Raw genomic sequence first — 21332 nt, 5'->3', positions numbered from 1 at the left:
ATGCTATGTATTTGCCATTCCCCAGGGAGGACCTTAACTTACTAATGGATCTAAGGGTTAACATTTTCTTCTTTCATGTAACATTTATACAGAAATTAATCTATTAAGGTAATACACATATATACTTAAAATTTAAAACAAATTTAGAAAATACCATTTATAACCTCATTACTCAAAGATAATAACTGATACCATTTTGATGTTTCTTTATAATATTTTTCATGGTTACATATACTTTTAAATTATGTGAGTATATATTACAGATCTCTTTTGGCCCTTTTCATATATCACATGTCCTAAGTCCATAAATATTTTTCTTTCCAGAATGTTAAAAGACAACATAAACCTACTGGAATTATATAGACCATCATCATTGATTTACTAATTCCCTGTTGCTGAACATTTGGGTTGTGGCCAATTTTCCATTTTTACAAATATTTTTTATAGACATTTCTATAGCTAAGTCTTTGTGCTCACCCATGATTCTATACTTGGAATGGGGAATTTCATTTTTACTCTGGAGATATAGGCCTTGGTTATTTCCCTTTCTACATTCAGATGCCATTACAGAAGACTACTGCCCTGTTATTCAAGAAAAGAAGTTATCTTGGCCTTGACAAGAGAATGTTCACACACAAGCAACAGTGTGGTCTAGCGAGAGAAGGGCGGACATGGCGGGGACCTGGGCCACCTGCTCAGCCGTTTCCAGCTTCACCCCGGCCAGTGCACAGGAAGGACCCTGGGTGAACCATGGACTACTGGCATCTTCTGTTTGCCCGTCTTAAAATCAAGGGGGTTAGACTTTATTCCTTCTATCCGCACCAAACCTTGGAAGGTGGGCCCTACAGCACGAAGGTCACATCTGCTCCATCCTGGAAACCCGGGGTAAATAAACTAAGTCAGTTTGGAAAAATTTAGAAGATGCAAAGTTTCCATTTGTGAGAGCGCCTCACTCTCCCAGCTGGCGGCCCCCTAAATGAAGCAGTTCGCAAGCTGCTCAGGGCTGGCTTAACGAGGGTGCCAAATTACACCACCAGGTTTTTTCCCCCACTTTGGTGCCATCACTTTTCTTCCTTAGGCCGATGAGAATTCAGGGTGGCATGAAGGTAAGTGTTGGTGTAATTGAGAACTTCGTGATATCCAGGGAGAGCCCGATTTAATGTCTAAACTCTAAGCAAAATTTTCAGACTTAAAAGTTTTTCTTGTTTACTAATAATTAAATTCCAAAGGGGGGAAAAAAAAGGCAAACCCAGGAAATGGGATAATCCCACTGATATTTACTCACCTGGTAATAGGCATCCAATTCATTATTGAGGGAATAAAAAAATAATACGTACCCAACAAACGGAGGAGGAGAAAAAGAACTCCCAGGGCGTAGGACTTGAGTTCAGGGCTGACTGTCCTACATGCAAAGAGATAAAGAAGGGCAAAAACAGATTCTTAACACTTCACTTTAATTAACAGACCCCAGAGTCATCCATTGTTGTCAATCAGAGCTCTTCTTTGGAAAATTACTAATACTGGTTTTTTTTTTTTTTTTTTGGTTTCCCTGCCTAAAGACTGAAAAATAACTGCAACTGCAGTGCCAAGATAAGTTTAGGAATTGAACAGTGTTTTTTTGATAACTAGAGCTAACCTTGCCAATTGAAAGATAGAATGCAAATGTGGTCATAAAGTCTACATTTAAAGACGTTTTGCATTTGCTGGGATGATGGGAAAGCTTTCGTTGGTGGGGCATCTTAAGCATCACGGAAAACATCAACTGAGAAAATCATTCCCATTTATCCTTCACAAACAGGCTGAAACCATGAACATCTTTGCCGTTCTCAGGTCATTTTGTGAAACGAGCATGGCCTGACAACCCAGCTGGACCATTTGGAAAATAATCCATTCATCTGTATCACATTTCAGGACGTTTTAAATTGGAAAGGCATATGGTCATGGTTCTTTGTTTTGAACTGATTCAATACACTGGCTTTGGTTTACCCAGAAAGTCCCTTAGAGTGATAATCTTCTCACACACTGTCTAGAACATTTCTGGAGTGTAACATATTCTGGGATGAGAGTGACAGCAGAGAGGGTTTAGGAAATGATGATGGATTCCAGATAGGTGGGTCCACACAGTGGATAACAACGTCTCCCCTGTAATGCCTCGTTCTTGTAATTATATTTATTCAATGCTTGCCTTCTCTTCTCAAGGCCAAGGACAATCTGAGTCTTGTTCATCACCATGACCTTAACCCTAGCACCGTGTCTGGCACCCAGCATGTGCCGAGTGAATGTGTGTAGGTGGGCAGATGTCTCTCACAACTGGCAGCAGCCCTACCCCTGGCTTGGTGGCAAAGGAACGTAAAGGGAGAGAGATTTGACTGACCACACGTATGTGTGCTTCAGGTCATCCTGAGCACCACTGTCAGCCTGCCTCTGTCCCTGTCAGTAGTCCCTGGTAGAGAAGAACAAGTAAGCACACTACCCCTGGAAGGCTTGGCAAGGCTTAGAACCAGGCCAGTGTAGCTGAAAGACCAGGAAGACTCATGAGATGCATAGAGTGTCCAGCAATCAATTCTACAGGAAATACACATTAGAAAAAAGTTACCAACAGGACATCTAAGTCTAACTGGATATCCAATGCACAGGATATTTAACCTATCTATGGACTTGGTGGCTAGAATAACATTTTTAAATGACCCCAGAGGTCATTCATCCAACGGCATTTACCCGATGAGCTACCACTTGGTTTGAGCCTTGGGTGGGCATGTCTTTGGCACAACAGGCCAAAAGAAACCATCAATCCAAAAGGAGGTGGACGTATGCTATAGATTGAACGTGTCCTCCCCAAATTCACACATCAAAACCAAACCCTCAAGGTGTTGGTGGGGCTTTTTGGAGGTGATGGGAAATGAGGGCTTTCCCTTTGTGAAGAGGATGGGTGTCCTTATAAGGGATACCCCAGAGGCTCCCTCACCTCTTCTATGTGAGGACACAGGTAGACAGCACCATCTGTGAACCAGGAAGCCCTCACCAGACACTGAATCTGCCATTACCTTCATCTTGGACTCCTCAGCTTCCAGAATGGTGAGAAATGAATGTTTGTACCACTCAGTCTCTAGGTATTTTGTTATAGCAGCCTGGACTACGACAGCATAATTTTTTATCATCTTTGCCCCCGTTTCTAAGATTTTCAGGGAAAACTAAAAATGTGTTATTCTTAGAGAAATACACATTTTAGGTAGAAATCCCAGTGCAGGAGTTCACAACTTTGAGTGATGGGACACAACTCAAGGCTGATTAATCCAGACACCAGCACAGTGTCCACAACGAGATGGGCGTCTCTGGACAGAGGCATGGTCAGGGCTCTTTAGAATGTGCGTGCTACAAAACCCAAGCCCTTCAAAGTTGCAATCAGCCCCAGTTTTTACACATTCGTTTGAAGGTACTGACTTGAAAGACGCATAAATAAAGGCAAATTCTCCTTATCAAGAAAACACGCCGGTATAATGAGCTGGAATATTTATCACTTGAAATTTGATTTCTTCTAGGCTATCATGTCACTAGGAACAAAGCGAGCAAGGTGCTAAGATCTCCCTTCATATCCTGTTGGGAAACTGGTTCCTACAAGAATCGTCCTTCTCAGCTCCAGTTATGAAGAAGAGGACCACCCCGTCTGAATGATATTGAAGGTTCCAGGCTACGTCAGGGATAGAGTCAGCTGCAGAATGCACTAGCTGTGTGACTTTGAGAACACTGTCACATCACTCTCTGAGCCCAGCACACGGCCCAACAGGTACTCGGTGTCAGCGTTTATCCTGGCTTCTAGGCGTTCTGGGCTCAACTGCTGGCAAGTATGCTCCTGTCCAGGGCGAGAGTGGGTCCACTGTTCTGGGACGGGGCAGGGGCTGCTGCACATGTGGACTGCGGCCCAGACTGTTTGTGCCCCTGTGCCTGCCTGGGGCATCTGTGATGGCAAATCCGACCAGGAAGGTGACGGCATAGAGCCCTGCCTTGGCCCTCTCGGTACGCACGACAGGTCGGCGTGTGCCTCCTGCACAGCATGGCGTTAGAAGCCCCGGGCACTGAGGCCACCTGATGCCGACCCCCGTTTAAAGGGAATCAAATATTTCCTGAAAAGCTCCAAAAGCTGTTCATCAAGCTGAGATCTGGAAGTGATTAAGATTCCAACAGACTCTGTGCATTTGGTTGGCAGTGACCACTAGTGGGTAGAGTCTCGAGGCTGGGTTTTTGTAGGGGAGCCACAGGGTGAGAAAAAAGGGGACTAGTCACAGCTAATGGTTGTGAGGTTCATTTCTCATGCTTCCTAGTGCCTCTTGTGTGTGAATATCACAATATAACTCCATGAGAATTTCTAATAATGAAAAATAAACTACTCATGAGGCGGCCACCCCAAACCCATACGTGAGATCTGATGGGTTTTGTCCAAATGCATATTATATATAATCACCTTCTCTAAATGGTTTTAAATTCAATAGTTCTTTTCATAAACACTTTCACACACTTAAGAATTTTCATTATTCCACCGACTTGTAATATCATAATTTAACTCACTATTCCAATTCAGGTTTCTCTATTATAGTTAACGTTGTAATAAAAATTGGTCTGCATTGAGCTTTTTTTTTTTCTTGCAGAGAAGTATTTTCTTAAGATAAATGGCAAGGGGTAGCATTACTGCATAAAAGGGTCGGAATATTTTTATGGCTCTTAACCCATATATTGCTTTTTTGAAAGGAGCGATAGATAGGTTTTTAAATGCCATCAGCAATATGTGATTTTACCAGTTTTGCTGTAGTCTGGTAAGCACTGGGTGTGAAATTTAAAGAATTTTTTCAAACTTAAGTATGAAATGGCAATTTGCTATCGTACACTTAATGCTTCCGTGTATTCACAAAGCCTTGCTAATGACCTTTTAGGGGACACGCATACTTTGTATAAATCCTCTCCCGTGAGAATTCATGACAGAGCCCAGGAAATGCAGGCAGGCCGAGAGGAAGGGAGAGGCTGGATGAAGTAGCTGGTGACATACGCTGGCACAGGGCACCTCCAAGCATCTCACTCCCACCATTATTTCTAGCCCTTGGTATCAAATTAATGTGATGCCTCCCGGTAAGCCTTGCTTTGTGTGGCGTGCCTTCCTCTGATCCAGACGGGTGCTGGGGTGTGGATCCATTCGCTTTTAGGTTCCCTACACAAACCTAGATAACTGTGTAAATGATAAACGTGACTCAGAATGTTACTAACGCTTCACTTTTGAGGCACCTCACCTGCCCCAGGACAGGTCCCCAGAGGTAAGTAATGATGGAATTACGGGTGGATCTCTCCAATGACCTGTTTGTGCAAAAGCAGTCACCGCTCGCCTGCCACGAGCCCCTCCGCACGGTAACGCCAGACATTTCCACTCTGTCTGCAACACACGTGGTCTCGGCAGGGCCCGGGCCACTAAAGGAGGCAGGTGGGTCTAGTAACATCCCTTCCCATTACAGATCCAGAAACGGGTTTTGGGGGAAACGTGCCCACTGTCATACGGCACCGCAGTGGCCGGGCAGTGGGGCATGGCTGGTCCAATGCCATCTTCATTTTACTCCAACAACACTGCTTCCCGGAAAGATCAATGCAGGATCCTTTGTAAAATCACCCGCAGGGTCTATTCCAGGGAGGACACGAAAGCGCTGTCTCCGCCTGCCCTGCTGCTCTCTTGGCGCGAGGTCCCTATCCTCGTAAACGTGTCCTATCAGCCTAGGGAAGCTGCGTTCCCTGCTGTGGCCCTGCCCCACCTGGCCCGGGAGACCCGTGCCGCGGCTGCAGGTGTGATCCCGAGTGCCACGTGGAGAGGAGGGCAGGGAGGAAGACTCTCAGGCCCGGGGGCCGTGCGACGGCTTACCTGATGAGGATGATGACGGAGGGTGTCTGGGCCATGGCGCCGATCATGCTGCAGATGCACATCACGCAGAGGAAGGTGAGGAAGGCCTCCTGGCACCCGGGACTGGGGCACTTTCCGGGAACCACAGTCGCATTCTCGGGGGGGACGGTGGAGAGGCACGCACAGCCCGTGAGATTCTGAAAGGGAAGCGTGCAGCCCTTTATCTGGGGGCATCTCCAGTTTCCCAGCGCACAGCCATCCGCCAGCCGAAGCTGTCCTGGCCTGATTATGCATTCTGTGGCGTTCCATTAATTAGGCCTGAATAAACGAGTTAGCTTTTTAAGGCGGCTGCAAAACACATGCAAATAGAGGAATATTTACGGGGAGGAGAGCTGAGTTCTCTGTCTCCTGTGTGTTTCATTTCCATTCTCAAGAATCCCTCAACAAGCCGTACCACGGGCGAACGTGTCTCCCCCAATACAATTAGAGAGGAAATTGCGCTTCCACAATATGATAAAACATTGCCAAATTAACACTGTAATTACTTGCCAATTTGTCCTCTCTTTTATGCAGTTATAATTACACTGAAGTGTATTAAAAGAAGTAAATCAGGTAACCCGCCTATTGTTGCTGGTTCAGTGCCGACGTGGCACTTGGAACAAAGGACACGCACTGTCACACGTGCAGTCCCCGCGCCGTGAGGCCGAGAGGCGGGGAGCTGATGGAAAGTTCTCCGGGGGCCGAGGACGCGAAGACGGCTAGGAGATGCCAGGGAGCTGGGGGCAGCTCGTGGGGGGCAGGGCTGCAGCCCCGCCAGACACGGCTATCAATATATGATCAGAGAGGAGGAGGAAGGGCGACGGTATTCCGTTTGATCTTCTGCGCGGATGGCGGCCTGGGCACAGGTCCTCGCTCGAGGAATGTCTGATGGCACAGGGAGGGGCAGGGGCAGTGCCCAGCGCCAAGCCAATTAGGGTTCCGTAAGAATAGTGCAGAGGCTTTAATGAATACAGAGTGGAAACAATCATAAATGATTCATGGCCCTTCTTTCCTGGCCTGCTCGGCACGCAGAGCACACGGCCAGGCTAGTCCTCCTGCGGGTCGGACAAACCCCCTGGGCCCTCCCCGCCTGCCCCACCTCTTTTCTTTCCCCACGGAACACAGATGGGGTTTTCTTATCTCGTTAGGCTACATGGGATGATTTCACAGGTGTCTAAAAGCCTCTCTGGGTCCCCACCCCCCGACGGGGGCTTCTATCCCTGGGGCAGGAATGGGGGAGACATTATGTGCTGGGGCTATACCGTTCCTCCTAAGTGGTCTGCCCAGACCAGTAGTCTTTGCAAAAGTCAAAGTGGATCGATTCCGGTGTGGGGTAGGGGACGTGGCACTTATTGTAATTCTCAGAAGGTGCTGAGGTCCTGCCCCTCTGCCCCTTGCCCCATACCTCTGCCTGGAGACTTTCCAGCTCTTCCAAACCCAGCGGGGAAATTATTACCTCCCGTCTCAAGCTCCCCTGCCCCAGGGGCTCCCTGTCCCCTTCTGTGCCCCTCCCCCTTCGCCCCTGATCCCTGCGTGGCCTTCCTCCAGGGTCACTCCACCCTCCACTGCAGAGACCTATCCCCACCTCCTGGAGGGGACAAGAACCTCCTGGTATGAACATCTCTCCTAGCACAGAGATGTAGTGGATGGAACTAAACAGATAGTTTTATTACGCCTATGTGAACAAATCTGCTCTTGCTTTTATTAAGAGGCAGAACTTCTTCTCCCCAACTGTAACTGAAACTGCCACTGCTCCCGTCCCCAGGAGAGGAAACCGCCTCCTGTATCCCAGCTGCACAGCCGGCTTTCCCAGCTGTCACTCCCACCGCCTGCATGGCCTCCTCTCCCAGGCTCTTGGCTCATCCCGACTGGACTAGCTTCCATCCCCACCTGCATGAACCAGAGCTGCGGAGCTCTCCAGTGACCTCTGAATCCCAGACCACCCCCATCTCCCCCATCTCTCCTCCCCAGGGCCCCCAGGAGCTGTGCCTCTTGCGGCCACCCCCTTCCTCTGCTCCCAGGGCTCCACTCTCCTGGTTTCTCATTTCCCCCCTGGTTGCTCAGTGCCCCTCTTCGTTGCTGGCACCCTCTCCCCTTGCCCAGCTGGTCTGGACTCCCCTAGCTCTTCCTCGTTCATGTCCTCATCTCCGTACCTGTTCAAGACTCCCAAATTTAACCTCTAGGTCAGATCCCTCCCAAATCTACTCAACACGTCCCTTCCCAAGACTCGACTCGAGCTGCGGTGCACAAACCGAATGGCCCACGCCCGGTCCTGTGCTGCCGACTTGGCGCTGCTCTCCTTCCTGGGTCTGGAAACTGTCCCTGGAGTTCTCTTTCCTGCACGAATGAGCGCTGGACAGGAGGGGAACGTGGGTGAGGCTTGCAAGGTAGCAGTTGTAGGAGACCAGAATATGCACCCCCCCCCACCAAATAGGACTGCAAGAGACCAGACTAAGCCCCACCCCCAAATAGGCCTCTTTAGCATAGAGAATATTTTGAGCTGATTATTTTGAGATACTGCAGTCACAGGAGAACCTCTGACAACAGAGACCTTACCTTTTTGTAAGCAAAATTAAATGTACATCTATAAAGGAAATCCCCACTTGTAAGGGGGTCTCCTCTCTGCACAGGAGGGGGAGGATTAAACCCCTAGACTCTGACCTCTCTAGAAAGCACTGACTTACATCTGCATAACGAGCACTGCTCTTGCACAAGGTGCTCTTCCTGCATAACCCCATGACTGGCCTTCCCACACCCTTCTTTCTGGGCTCCAGTGGACCGTGGTATTTAAGCCTGAATTCCAAGCCACCTTTCGGGAGCTCACTTCCCATGTACACATGAGGTGTGCACAGTCACAGACCCCTGCTCTTGTTCATCTGCCTTATGTCATCGGGGTCTGTCCCGACTGAGAACCATGAAGGATAGTGCGAAAGTTGTTTTCCTCTTCTACAAGGAGCAGCAGAGACCCTCACTCTCAGGAGGTCACGCAGCCAGGCGTGGGTGGGACATCCAGGGAGGTGCCCGGCAGGCACCTGTCTGTCCCAGCACTCCCACTTGACACCTGCCCTCTTTTCTGCCCCCTCTGCTGACCAACAGAGCCGCCACGCCTCCTCCCGTGACCCGCTGCAGCCACTGCCGTGGTCCCCACACCCCAGGGCACCGTCAGGTCTCCAGGAGCAGCCATGGCGGCACAGCTTCGCGGGACATCCCTCCAAGCTCCAGCCTGCCCACCTGTGCCGACACCTCGGGGCGGGGCGAGGAACTGCCGCTCTGCTGCTTCCGAACACGTGCGGGGACTGTTTTCCTGACCAGACGGACCCTGAGGGCCACACCCCACCCCCAGCCCCGAACTCCTTTCCCTGCGCATCTCTGACCTTAGTAGTAACACCCTATCGACTCACTGGAAACCAGAAAGTAATTCTATGCAAATCTGTATTTATGTATTCCGATTTAATTTATTCAAAAAAGAGCTGTGAAAGAGGCTGGGGAGGAGGCACGCCAGGTGATCTGGCAAGGACTTGGATGGGTTTCCTTTTCCATGGGAGGAGTCCCTCCCATAGGATTGGCAGGGACGGGTGGGTGGTCCCACGGCCTGGGGGCAGGTTGGGAAAATCCTGCAACCTCTCCAGCAGTGAATCCAAGGGAAAATGCTGAGGCTGGAGTCAGATGGCAAGAAACGGAAAGCTCCTATTAAAGAGGCTCAGGTGATGCCCGAGCACAGACCTGCTCGAACGCTGCGTTGAGGGAGCTCGGAGGACTCTGGGTGCAGAAAGTGGTGAGACTGTTAAGGAAGAATGTTCCACCGAGATGTCTGAGTACGAGGAGAAGTACTGCAGATGAGGACCGTGTAGCTTCACCTTTCCCAGAGTGCACAGTTAGAAGAGACGATCTCTCCTGGGGGGTTTTATACTACGATCCCCATAGAAAAAGGCAGTAGGGTGCATACCTTCAGCTGGTATGAACTGGGAACCTAAGCAGAAAACCCCAGACCTGCAAATGCACCGAGCAGTAGGCAGCTTGAAAAGAGAGAAAAGCTAGATGTGAGAGGACCATCCACTTTAATTAAGGAGATGATACAGGTTGGGATCCTAATCCTCATCCCCTCTGTGTGCCGCAGTCCTGCTTGGCCAGGCCAAAAGTAGGTGGATCTTGGACGCTGCCTGTAGACTACCACGGCCTGCAGGAAGTGGAACACTCCCAGTGCTCTGACAGCCCCCCAGTGGGCCGAATGCTGAGAAAGTGTGCCAGATTCCAGATTAGTTTATGGGCTCTGACCTGGCAACTGTCCTGTCTTCCACCCCCACTTCAAAGGAGTATCTTCCCAGCTTGCCATTCTCTGGGAAGGAATGCAGTCCCTGCTGCCTCCAGGAGAGGTGACCTCTCTGCCTGGTGTCACAACATGGGGTGGCAGGATGTAGCTTCACTGTCAGTAAAAAGTACCACGATCCTTCACGTTACTAATCAGATGGTCACTGTGCTCACAGAACAGACCTGACAAGCTTGTTGACCTGGAGGACAGAGGGGGATGGGCTCGTCAATGCTACGAGAACTTATCCGACAGAGGGACTTGCCCAGGGACAAATGACATATGTACAACACGAGTCACAGTGTGGTTTGTAAGAGCTGAAGTTTTCCAGCAATCTGAATGCCCATCAACAGGACCAGTTAAGGAGATTCTAGCAGGCCCATGTGGTGGAAGATTATATAGCCATTAAAAAGGCAGGGGAGTACTCTTTATGTACTAATATGGAAAGAACTCCTAGATAAAATATTAACTAAAAACCTCAAACAAAACAGCAAGGCACAGAGTACGGCCTTATGTGTAGAGTAAAAAATCCAGAAGGAAAAATCCAGATTTCACATATATGTGAAATCAACTATAGTAATCTTTTTTGGAAGGTTGAGAAGTAGGTGAACAGGAGACAGAGGTGAAAGTTCTCACTCCCTCCTTTTTGTAGTTTTTGGTTTTTGAATCATATAAATGTATTATCCATTAAGAGAGTTAAAAACTACAAAACATTAAAAAAAAAGAAGAAAATCAATGAAGGAATAGCAAGTCCCTGAAAATCACACTCCTGCTTCACTCAGTCATTAACTTAAATTGAGAAACGTTTCTATTCACGTACAATGATGGGAATAAATAATTACAATAAAGCCGGGGACCATAAAAATAGGAAAATTACTCTCTGGAATCTTGGATCCGTTCTCTGCTGATGGAGGGAACGGTCAGCATGTTATTTTGACAGCTCATATTACAAGAACAAGATACTTGTCAGCAGCGTTTCAGAAATACTGGCAAATAAATTTGGTTTTCTTTTGTTGCTGCTGTTGTTCTCTTTTCCCTACATTCAATACCGATGGATTGGTTCCTATTAATTGCATGAACGAAGCGGAGGTCTCGGCTGAAAGATCCCTTTTCTAAGGGAACAGCACAGGATGGCGACGACATTTGCATTATGAACCTGCTGAGAAGGGCTGAAAGGACACTCCCTATCAAGGTCACCCCAGCTGTCTAGAACACAGTCTTTGCTTTTCTTCCTGGAAAGCAGCTATCAGGAAGACACGGCAATTTCTGTTAAGCGCTCAGAAAGGGAGTTTGCCAGAGACAGTGCTCCGCCCTGCTTCTGCCTGTGTGATCTTCCATATTTCGCGCCTGACATCCCAATAACTGAGGAGGGGAAGGACCGGAGACACCACCCATAATAGAAGGGGGTGTCTTCCCTCGAATGACAACATACTCCTGTGTGTCCCAGATGTTTATAGATTCTTTTGTGATTCACTGAAGTCCCTCAGACATTCTCCGGGTCATTTATTATTGTCTTTTTGTAGTTTCGATTCTCTTCTCCTCGTTGGCTCAGCCCAGGTTGGTATTTCCAGGCAAAACCCTTAGATCTCATCACAAAGGGCACCGACAGCAACCTACAAGCTCAAGGCAAAGGGGATATTGAAACATCGCAAGAAGAAATTCTCTCCCTTCCCTTGCAGGGTCACTGGCTGATGGATAATGGCCAGGGAGAAAAATGCTGAGATGAAAGCAAGACCCCCGGCCACCTCTCACTCCGGTGACCACCGGGGCACACCCTGCCGGCGCTTAATTATGTCCCGCGGAGAGGAGGGAAGGGGCTGTGCTTTGAGGGAGCAGACAGGCCGTTCTTCGCTCTAGCCACCTCGGGTAGGAAACGGTGGGCAGGGCACAGAGAGGCGAAGGGTGTGACCGCAGCTCAGAAGGAACGCCAGGCCCCCACATCTATCTCTCCCTCCAGCGTTCTCTCTCCCGACTCCAAACCAAGTCCCCGCCTGCACCACACGCGGGCCAAACCTTCACACCCAGTGTACGCACACTGCCCGCTGGAACTTCCTGCCATGCCGTGACTTCCCCCTCCAGGGAAAAATGTCCCCTCGCTGCCTCCTTCCAGCCCCACCCCACCTGGAACCAATTTTGACCCCAGCGGGCACGACACGACGAGTTCACTCATCTGTCTGCGTAGCCCCTGCCTTCTTTCAGAGCGTAACCACCTAACCTTTAATGCCGAATTTCTTTGTTTAAATAAGAAAAGCTTTTCCTCATCGGAAAAGTGATGTGTGATCATTTTAGACAATGTTGAAATATATAGAAAATGTGAACGAAACATATAAAAATTAATTTTTCAGTCCCTAACCAGAGGCAACCATCTATGAACAGTTGGCTATATATCCTTCTGATCTCTTTTTTATGCAAAGATATACATATATTAGGGTTTTTCTTTTTCTTTGCTAAAAGGGACCACAGTCTATATATTATTTTATAATGGGTTCTTTCCACTTAACTATACTGTAAGGCTGGGTTAGGTGTCGCTTTTGGGCGCTCGCTCTCTGGTACCTAACTCTATTAGTAAGATAGATTTACAACTCACCTTATAGTAAACACGATCTCCTTACCTATTCATCTCTATGTTTATAATGCCTAGCACAGGGCCTGAGCTATTTGAGAGGGCCCAGGTGGCAATACCCCAGCAGGGTTTGATTTCAGAATATTTCCAAGTCCCTTCTGACAAGCCATTACCAGGATGAGTACAGGCTTTTGAATCAGACAGGGCCAGCCTATATGAGAGGGTTTGCAAACTCTGAGCCTTTGGGGTCCAGCCAGGAAACAGAAATAAGAAAAAATGGTTTAGGTGTAAAAGTGGCCAGTGGCAAGGACTGTGGCTAAGCAGAGAGCAAATATCTTGTCCAAAGAGCCAGCTTCCTAGCTCCAGCCAACCACCGCCCGGCTGGGGTGCGGGTCCCATGTTACCTATCTTCCAACTTTTCCAGAGGCCAGAAATCCAGATTTACATACAAAACACTCAAAACAAATGCCCAGTTAAACCTTGGTTTGGGCCATAGCAAATACATTTTCAGGGAAGAGATGGTACATAGCTGCCAGTTCATTCCTCGTGCTGCAGTATGTTGATAGTTACCCCTGGCGCTTGGTTTCTATCGTGTGCACATACAATCGTGGCAAGGAAAAAGAAACTGAAGGATGAATACTCAGTGTCAGCTCAGATGCTAACCAGTGTCTAGAAGGAGAGAATACATGTTATCCCTTCTATGAGAGCAGTGATTCTTAAATGGGGGTGATTATGCCCCCCCCACAGGGACATCTGGCAATGTCTGGAGACACGTGTGGGTACCAGAACCTGCAGGGGGGGGCATCTGGTGGGTAGAGCCCAGGGATGCCGCTAAACATCCTATAATGCACAGGACAGCCCCTCACGACACAGATTCAGCTGACCCCAAATGTCAGCTGGGATTGGGAATCCCTGTGTTAGAACAATGGTCTTTAGCCTTGGTTACTTATCACAAATGCTTGGGGGGCTTTAGAAAACACTGATGCCCGGGTTTTATTCCAAAAGAAATAAATCAAAATGCCCGAGAGTGGGGAGCTCAGGTCTCATACTTTAACAGCTCCCAAGCAAATCTAACATGCAGCCTGGATTGAGACCTGTACCGCTGAAAGATGAGTTCCCTGCTCGTGTCCGTAACAGAGCTATCCTCCTCCCTTGCACACAACCCACTTGGTGCTTCACTCAAACAGGTGCTCAATAAACATTTGTTGCCTGGATGAGAGGAAGGATTAGTCATCTATCATTAGTACCCCATAAACTGCTGTTTAGACTGGTATTGACTTTCAATATTCTATTGGTGGCTGATAGAAGCTTTTTTTCCAAGTCAATTATTCAGCACATCAAAAGGGTACAACTTCCAGGAGCCAGGCACTAGCATACTAATATGCTTTCTGTGGGAATAATTACTTCTGAAAGTGAGAGGTACAGAAACAATCTGGACAATATATTCATGCCAAAGGAGGCTTACAAAATTAACTCGCAATCTTTTTGTCACTCCTCCTGGTCATATGCAATGAGAAGAATTAGAAATCATATACCAAATGCAGTCCTAGAAGCTTCCATTGCTATCACTTAAGGAGATAGGAAACAAGAAAGTAGGGAAAAAAAAAAAAAACCCAAACCAGGGCAGGAAGAAAAGTCTGATATTAGGAAACTGCTAACACTAACCAGACTTCCCTATAATCAGAGTTATTTGATAGGTGAGTTCTTCACATCTAATCGGGTTATGGAAAATTTTCACAAGTCTTGGCGGAAGCTATAAAGCGGGGAGAGACGAACAAGGATAAGGTCTTTAGTATTGAAATCGGCACCATCCAATATCCATCCACCTGCCAACTGCTACGTAAGGGGGGGGGTATATCACCCGTGGCTCCCTGGGGCTCTCGCTCTCTGAGGTCAGCACAGGGCCTTTAGCCAGGTGTTTAGGAAGCCTGGGGCCTTTGCCCAGAGCCACGGCTGGCACTGGGGATGTGAGGGTTCACAACAGAGCCCCCATCCCTGGAGCTTTGTGAAGGAGACATCAGAGTAAATGAGCCATTAGAAAAGGCCAGGTAGGAGCCTTATAGGTGAGAGCAGGTACAATAGGAGCTTGCAGGACAGGCATTAAGGCAGTCCTGGAGGAAGTGCCCAGGCGGCAGACAGCTTCCCAGTAGTAGTTAAGGAGAGGCTGAGCCCTGACAGGTAAGATGGTGCTTAGATGGGGAAAAACGCCAGATAAAAGAAACAGCATGTGCAAAGGCCCCGGGGGCAGGGAGAGCTTGGTATGTTGGGGGAACTGCAAGAAGTTCCCCTTAGCAACTGGCTCTTTAAGGGGTGATACGAGGAGGGAGGTTGGGACTGGAGAGGGTCAGACAGTAAAGGCTAAATAAAGGTCCCCACTGAGGACAGCATGTCTGAAGAGGTTCTTGCAGGTAGAAATAAGGTGGGGTCCTAAAAAGGAGAGTCGCAGAGCGCAGAGGGAGACGCCGGGTTTGGCGTCAGACCCTACGTTCACACGCCAGCTCCCTCACTCTCCACTGCCTGACCTTGGGCAAGTGACCAACCTCACCTGTGTTCGGGGAATAAAAGAACACCCACAATGACACAGACGGGGCTGAGGGTATGGGCGGGAGAAGTGATGAAACCAGGGAGAATGGCTGAATTCACTCTGGGGAAGGGGCAGAACTCCAGGGAACAGTGGAAGAATCAGCATGAAAAAAGGAAACAGGTCATAGGGACAAGGAAGCCTTAAGCTGGTAGAGGAGATGTTTTTGTTAAGAGTTTGGAGATAAGAAAAAAGTGGAACAGCACCTAAGTGGTCACATAGGTGCTACAGTAATAGGGTATTGGGCAGGTGGGAGGGGGGAGGGGGCGGGTATATACATACATAATGAGTGAGCTGTGCACCATCTGGGGGATGGTCATGATGGAGACTCAGACTTGTGGGGGGAGGGGGGGAAATGGGCATTTATTGAAACCTTAAAATCTGTACCCCCATAATATGCCGAAAAAAAAAAAAAAGGAAAAAAGTGAAGAAGAGGGAGAGAGGGAGGGAATACATGTAGCAGGAATACAGCCACCATTTGGCATTTTCTCAAAATACTGTAGCAGAGATTTAAAAGATTTAAATTGCTTTTTGCTCATTTTTGGATGTTGGCCTGAGTTTCCCTGAAACTCAGGGCCAAGCTGCCATGGGCCAAGAGCGACACAGGGAAGGGCCTATTACCCGGGCTGTAATACACTCTCGACATAGCTTGCTGCTGTCTCAAATCTCACGGCTGTGGTTGTTTTTAAGGCTAGACTGTCGCAGGGGCCTCTTTCCAGGATAAGCATGGCTCCGTGTCCCCAAATCCCTCATCCACTTGTTGGAAGCCAGGGCGTCCAGAGATCTGGCTCTATAGAGAACATGTTACCTGGGGACTCCAGTTCTGGGGCCCGGTGGTTTGTTACTCTCTGCCTTGTAATTGCATTGGATAACGTCCCTCCTTGCCTGCACCCCAGCAGACAACGTGAGACCTCGGGTAATGGGAATAAAAGGCAGGCGTCTGGGGAATAAACGGTATGTCCAGAGGTAAGCAGAGGCGCTTGCAACCCGATAATTGCATTCCCCAGCTTTGCTGTTTCAGCAGCTGGAAGCAACTATGGGCCTGGTTAAGCTCTTATTCAATAAGACTCTTGTACATGCAAGATCAGGGGAAATGCAATTTTTAAGACAATTTTTTTTTTTTTTTTTGGCCAGTGCATTCCCTTGGATTAGAGACTTGTTTGGTCTCAGGACACTAGCCTATATTGCAACAATTTAATTCTTTTAACAGGACAATAGCTGAGACTGATTTATAATATAACTTTCTAGATATTAAAACGTTAATGAAACTGTTGTCATGAAAAATAACAGCTTGTGTTTTTACTTTAACCATTCTCAAGGCCTCATCCGTTTTTTAAAAAATTTATTTCCAACTCACATAAAGAAATTGCTTTATCATCTAATTTAAAAAATCAGTTCCTCCTACCCCCCCTCCACCACTCCCACATGGTGATTTATTTTCTCTATAGAAAATGATAATAACTGGCCGGGAATCTAAATGTTAAAAGCAAGGAAAAATGCAATCTTGAAAATGAAAATAAATGATCTATTTTTCTTCTTTCACAGAAATTGCTGCTCCCAAAAGATATGGGATGTGGGAAGGGGAGGAAAGTAATGATTTCAACTTTAAGTTCCTTGAAAGCAGCCACTTGGCCTTCGTATTTTCCTTCCCATCCATACTTTGCAAGGGCACTTCCAGAGCACTTCGGGTACCAGCCACTGTGCGGGAAATCTAAAGACCATAGACACTTCTGGAAGATCGCTGTAGTGCAATGGGAAAGGTGCCTTCAGGAGAGACAGGTGGCAAAGGGCTTCAGAGGGAAGAATCCCAAAGATAAAAGAGGGAGGGGATGGTGTCAGAGGACAGGCCATTTGAGGAGGGCGTCGCAGGTGGGTAGGAGTTATCCGACAGGAAGGAGACGTATGGAAAGACGGGTTGTGCAGGGAAAGCTGAAAACCCCAAACTTCAGGGAGGCAGAGCTGGAGACACATGGTGAACAACTTAGAACCAGGCCCAGATCGTATCTTCCTTCCTACTGATCATGTAAGCGTGAGAAAGGGTCACCTGCGGTGTTACAGAGGTCCCTTTGGTTGCGGCACGGAAGACAGGACACTCGGGGCCATCCTGGGGCAGCTACTGCCCTGGTCCGGGCAAGACGTGGAGAGGGCCCGCACCAGGGCAGCGCCCGGGGAAGGTGCCAGAGACACCTGGAAGGCGGGAGCAGCATGACTTACCAGGTGGTCACTTAGCCTCAGGTTTTCAGGCAAAGAACACAGAAAGCCGCAGGCTGACAACCAATTGTAAAATCCACACGGAGAAAGAAAATGCCAAAAAACAAACAAACAAACAAACAAAAAAACCCCAGCATGGTTGGAGGATGGGAAAAGGTGGGAGACATCCGGTTAGGAAGAAAAGGGCAGAGGGAATTGAGTAGGAAAGAGGCTGAATTAGTGTTAGAGTCTCGGGTCTGGAAGAAGTCTTCCCTGATAAATGTTTTCTCTTTCTCTTTACATACTTCTAGTGACAGGGAGCTCACTACCTATGCAGACATCCTACTCCACTGACCCTCTTTGTGAGCACACTGAACCACAATCTTTTTCTCTGGCTCCGTATGTACAGCTTCCTTTGAATTTTTACTCTCGGTGGCTCAGTGAAGTTTCTTGGAAACCCACTTGATTTAGCGAGAAGGCCTGACTGGCCGGTCAGTCCTCTCATCCTGCTGCCGCTGGAAGATCCTGCACTAGAGCAGGGCAGAGGCTGAGCAGAAGTACAGTAACGGCAGGAGAACAACGCGTGGAACACCCGTGGTTGCCCACTCCTGCCCCGACCTGGGGTTTGAAGCTCCTTTGGCTGCCGGAGTCCCCTGCCCCCCCCAGCCCGTCTCATCAGCAAATCCCGTTACCGTGCTGTTGCAGCCGGCAAAGCAGCCAGACAGGTAGGTGATGCCGTCCGCCCCGCACACTGGCGTGAAGGAATCCGTCTGGCATTCACAGTTATTATTGCAGGGCGAGTAGGGGTCCAGGGCCGAGCCGGGTGCCGAGCTGGAAAAGACAGGAAAAGGGGAAGCCTTACAAACCGGTCAGTCTGTGCTCAGACGCCCCAGTGCCAGCCCCCTGCCCTCGTCTGTGACGAGTCAGGCGGCACCCTGCTCACGGAATTCTTACCTGCTACTCCCTTCCTTTTCCAGTCCCAACCCTGGCCCTCCCCGTCCCACAAGGACCCGCCCAGGGCCACTGCTGAGAGCCACGTGGCTGTGCCTTGCACAGCGGTGCCAGCTCCGGGGCTGGCGAGATGGGAGACAAGTCCGCTCCAGCTCCCCTAGTGGAGTGAGGAGGAAGATGCCCCCTTCACCACTGGCACCAGCTGGGGTCCATCTCGGGGCTGCCTCCTCCAAGATGCCTCCCCTGATTGCTGCGGCCTTGGTCCATTCCCCCTCCCAGGACCGAGCGCTAAACCCGCACAGCTGAACATCCCACTTCCTCCCGGTCTGGGCTGCTCCTTGTCGCTGTGTTTTATTCCTCCCCGGCAGACAGGAAGCCTCCTGATACTTTCTACGCCGCTTCAACTAGATCAGCCTCAACAATTATTGTCTGTCTGTCTGATTGATTCAGTGTCCTGAGAAAAATAACGCTGAGACGCCTTAAATTTTCCTGTGCGCCACTAAAGGCGCAGTTAACTGCGAGCAGGCAAATTGAAAAAAGACAAAAGGGTGGAGTGGGTGTCTCTGGGCCGTGAGAGAGAGAGAGAGGGGAAGCGTCGTTTCTTTAGCCTGATTATCTTCAGCTACGTCTCCTAAGGCTCAGAGCGCTTCATGATAATAAAGATGACGACGGTGACACCTGACAATTTGCGTGTCATGTAAAGCATTGCATGCACTATCTCGTCTATTCTCAGTATAACCCCATGGGCTTTGGGAGAAGAGAACTGAGGCTCAGCCAGGTTAAGCGGTTCCTGTTTCTTCTTTTTTTTTTTTATGAAGAATAATGTCAATACAGTGAGACCCTGACCACTGTGGCTTTCTGATGGAGGGCGATCAGATCCACTGCTGGAGCAGCTGTCACGCCGGCACGTGCAGACCCGGAGGGACCGGGGGGGGGGGGGGGGGGCCGAGGCGAGGTGCGGCTGGGAACAGGCGACCTCGTAGTGGCAGGAAAGGGGCAGGAGGGACGTGCGGTTCCTGGACTGGGCATGCACGCAGGGAAAGCTGCCTCTGCTCCGTCCACCCGTTCTGCCTGCTCGCCCTTGCCGGGGGGCAGATAAGCCCTGGCTCTAGTGCATCTTCCGGCATAACTACAGAAGCAGGCCTGGTGGGCTGCCTGGAGGAAGAGTCTGGTTGTGGAGAAAGAGGAACAGGTAACCTGCAGGCCAGCCATGCTGCAGCCTCAGTGCTCCAGGATTCCCAAGGCAGCCTCGGAGTCCCATGTAGAAAAGGGGACAGCTACTGACACTGGATGCATGAGGTTCTCCATAATTCCCTCTAAGGGCAATTCTGATTAGACTCTGGGGTAATCACTAAGAAATAAGAAAAGTGGTCTCATAAGAGCTAAATTCCTTCCCTTCTTCTCTCTCTTACCTTCTCCTTTTTTTTTCCTTCCCTCTATCACGCCCACACTTAAAAATACCTACCACGGGCCAGACCCTGTAATTATTATGTGAGCCTAATGACAGCGTCTAATAGTTAAAGGAATTGTTGAAATTGATTCTGTCTTTCATCGTAAGCTAAATTTTAAAATACGAATTATTCTGATTTCCCTGTTCACATCTTCCTTAAAGCCAAATGCCAAAAATAGTGACGCCAGTACTCCGGGGAGTGAAGGACTGCTCTTCTCCCCTGGGGCTGCCCGGGACGGCCTGTCCTCCCGGTCCGGAGCTCGTACTGATCCTCCCACTCAGGGAGGAAGGTGCAGAGGTGTCCTCACCTCCTCTGCTCAGGGTCACCAGGGACAGAGCTGGCTCCGTTAACCCCGCGGACAGAGGGGCCGGCATGGGCGGTGGCAGGCACTCCGGGTACTTACTTGTTTCCGTAGGGAACGGTCACCCCGGCCACGGGGCCCGTGTCACAGCCCAGGAAGAGGAAGGAGACGTAGCAGGCCGTGGACACCAGGTTGACGAGCATGGCCATCCGGATGGCCCCCAGGGCGGACAGGCTGAGCTTCTTCACCAGGAGCCCGCCCAGGAAGATGCCCAGACAGGCACACGGGATCGCGGTCATCCCTGGGAGGGAAGCAGACGCAGGCCCGTGAGCGGGGGACGAGGGCCTGAGCCACACAGCCGGGCCGAGCGCCGTGAATTCCCTGTGGCCCCGCCGTGGCGCCCCTGCCTCCATGGGACCCCAGGGGCTTTACGAAGGGCCCGATTTCTGCCCTCAAGGAGCTCACGGGACACTGGGGGAGACAGACTGGAAAAAACTCAGTTATTATGAGCGTCAGTGCAGGCACCTGTCCCGGTAAGTGGGGACAAGGGAGCGACAAAGCCAGACAGACTGGAACCCAGGCGTGCGTGCTGGGACAGTAATCGCCATGGAGCAGTGCTGTGACCTCTGTCCAGTGTTGAGGAGATCACAGAAGGGACGCAAGATCATTTGGGGATTTCCTTCCCCTCTTCTGCGGAGCCAAGGTGGGAAGGCTTTATCAGGGGTCTGGAGGCCGCTCAGCCCAAAGGTCACGGCGACAGTGTTTGAATGAGCTCTGCCACCCCCCTCAGGGAGTGGCATCCGCCAAATCAATGTGCTCTGTAGCTCTTGGCGAGTAACTGGCACATTTGCCTTCTCTCTCCTATAAACGAGCTATCTGCAAGGCAGCAGGACCGTAAACCTGTTATTTCTGATTCTCAGAGGCCCATGGAATTTCAGGAGGACCAAAAGATCCCAGGGTTCCCATCTCCGGGTTGGTTTTGCTCCGTTCTGATTCATTTCATCTAAAACTCGGCTTTAAACTACTCTGTGCCATTTATCTACCGTGTAGATTACGCACGGCCAATTCTGCAGTCTAG

The 21332-nt window shown here is 49.5% G+C and overlaps 1 protein-coding gene across 3 annotated transcripts in view; it reads right to left on the bottom strand.

The window, feature by feature from the left end:
* Positions 1-21332, bottom strand: part of SLCO3A1 (solute carrier organic anion transporter family member 3A1) — a 283652-nt gene that overhangs the window by 16371 nt on the left and 245949 nt on the right. For all 3 annotated transcript variants that reach the window (XM_012757050.2, XM_076004789.1, XM_012757051.2), the window contains exons 6-9: positions 20357-20555; positions 18244-18382; positions 5894-6069; positions 1338-1402 (exon numbers count right to left, since the gene is read on the bottom strand). In XM_012757050.2, the coding sequence (XP_012612504.1) occupies positions 1338-1402; positions 5894-6069; positions 18244-18382; positions 20357-20555 (579 nt within the window). The remainder of the gene's footprint in view (positions 1-1337; positions 1403-5893; positions 6070-18243; positions 18383-20356; positions 20556-21332) is intronic.

Source organism: Microcebus murinus, chromosome 7 (genome assembly GCF_040939455.1).
Source record: "Microcebus murinus isolate Inina chromosome 7, M.murinus_Inina_mat1.0, whole genome shotgun sequence".
NCBI lineage: Eukaryota > Metazoa > Chordata > Mammalia > Primates > Cheirogaleidae > Microcebus > Microcebus murinus.
The sequence above is the reverse complement of the archived record's forward strand: the minus strand, read 5'-3'. Positions and strand labels throughout refer to the sequence as shown.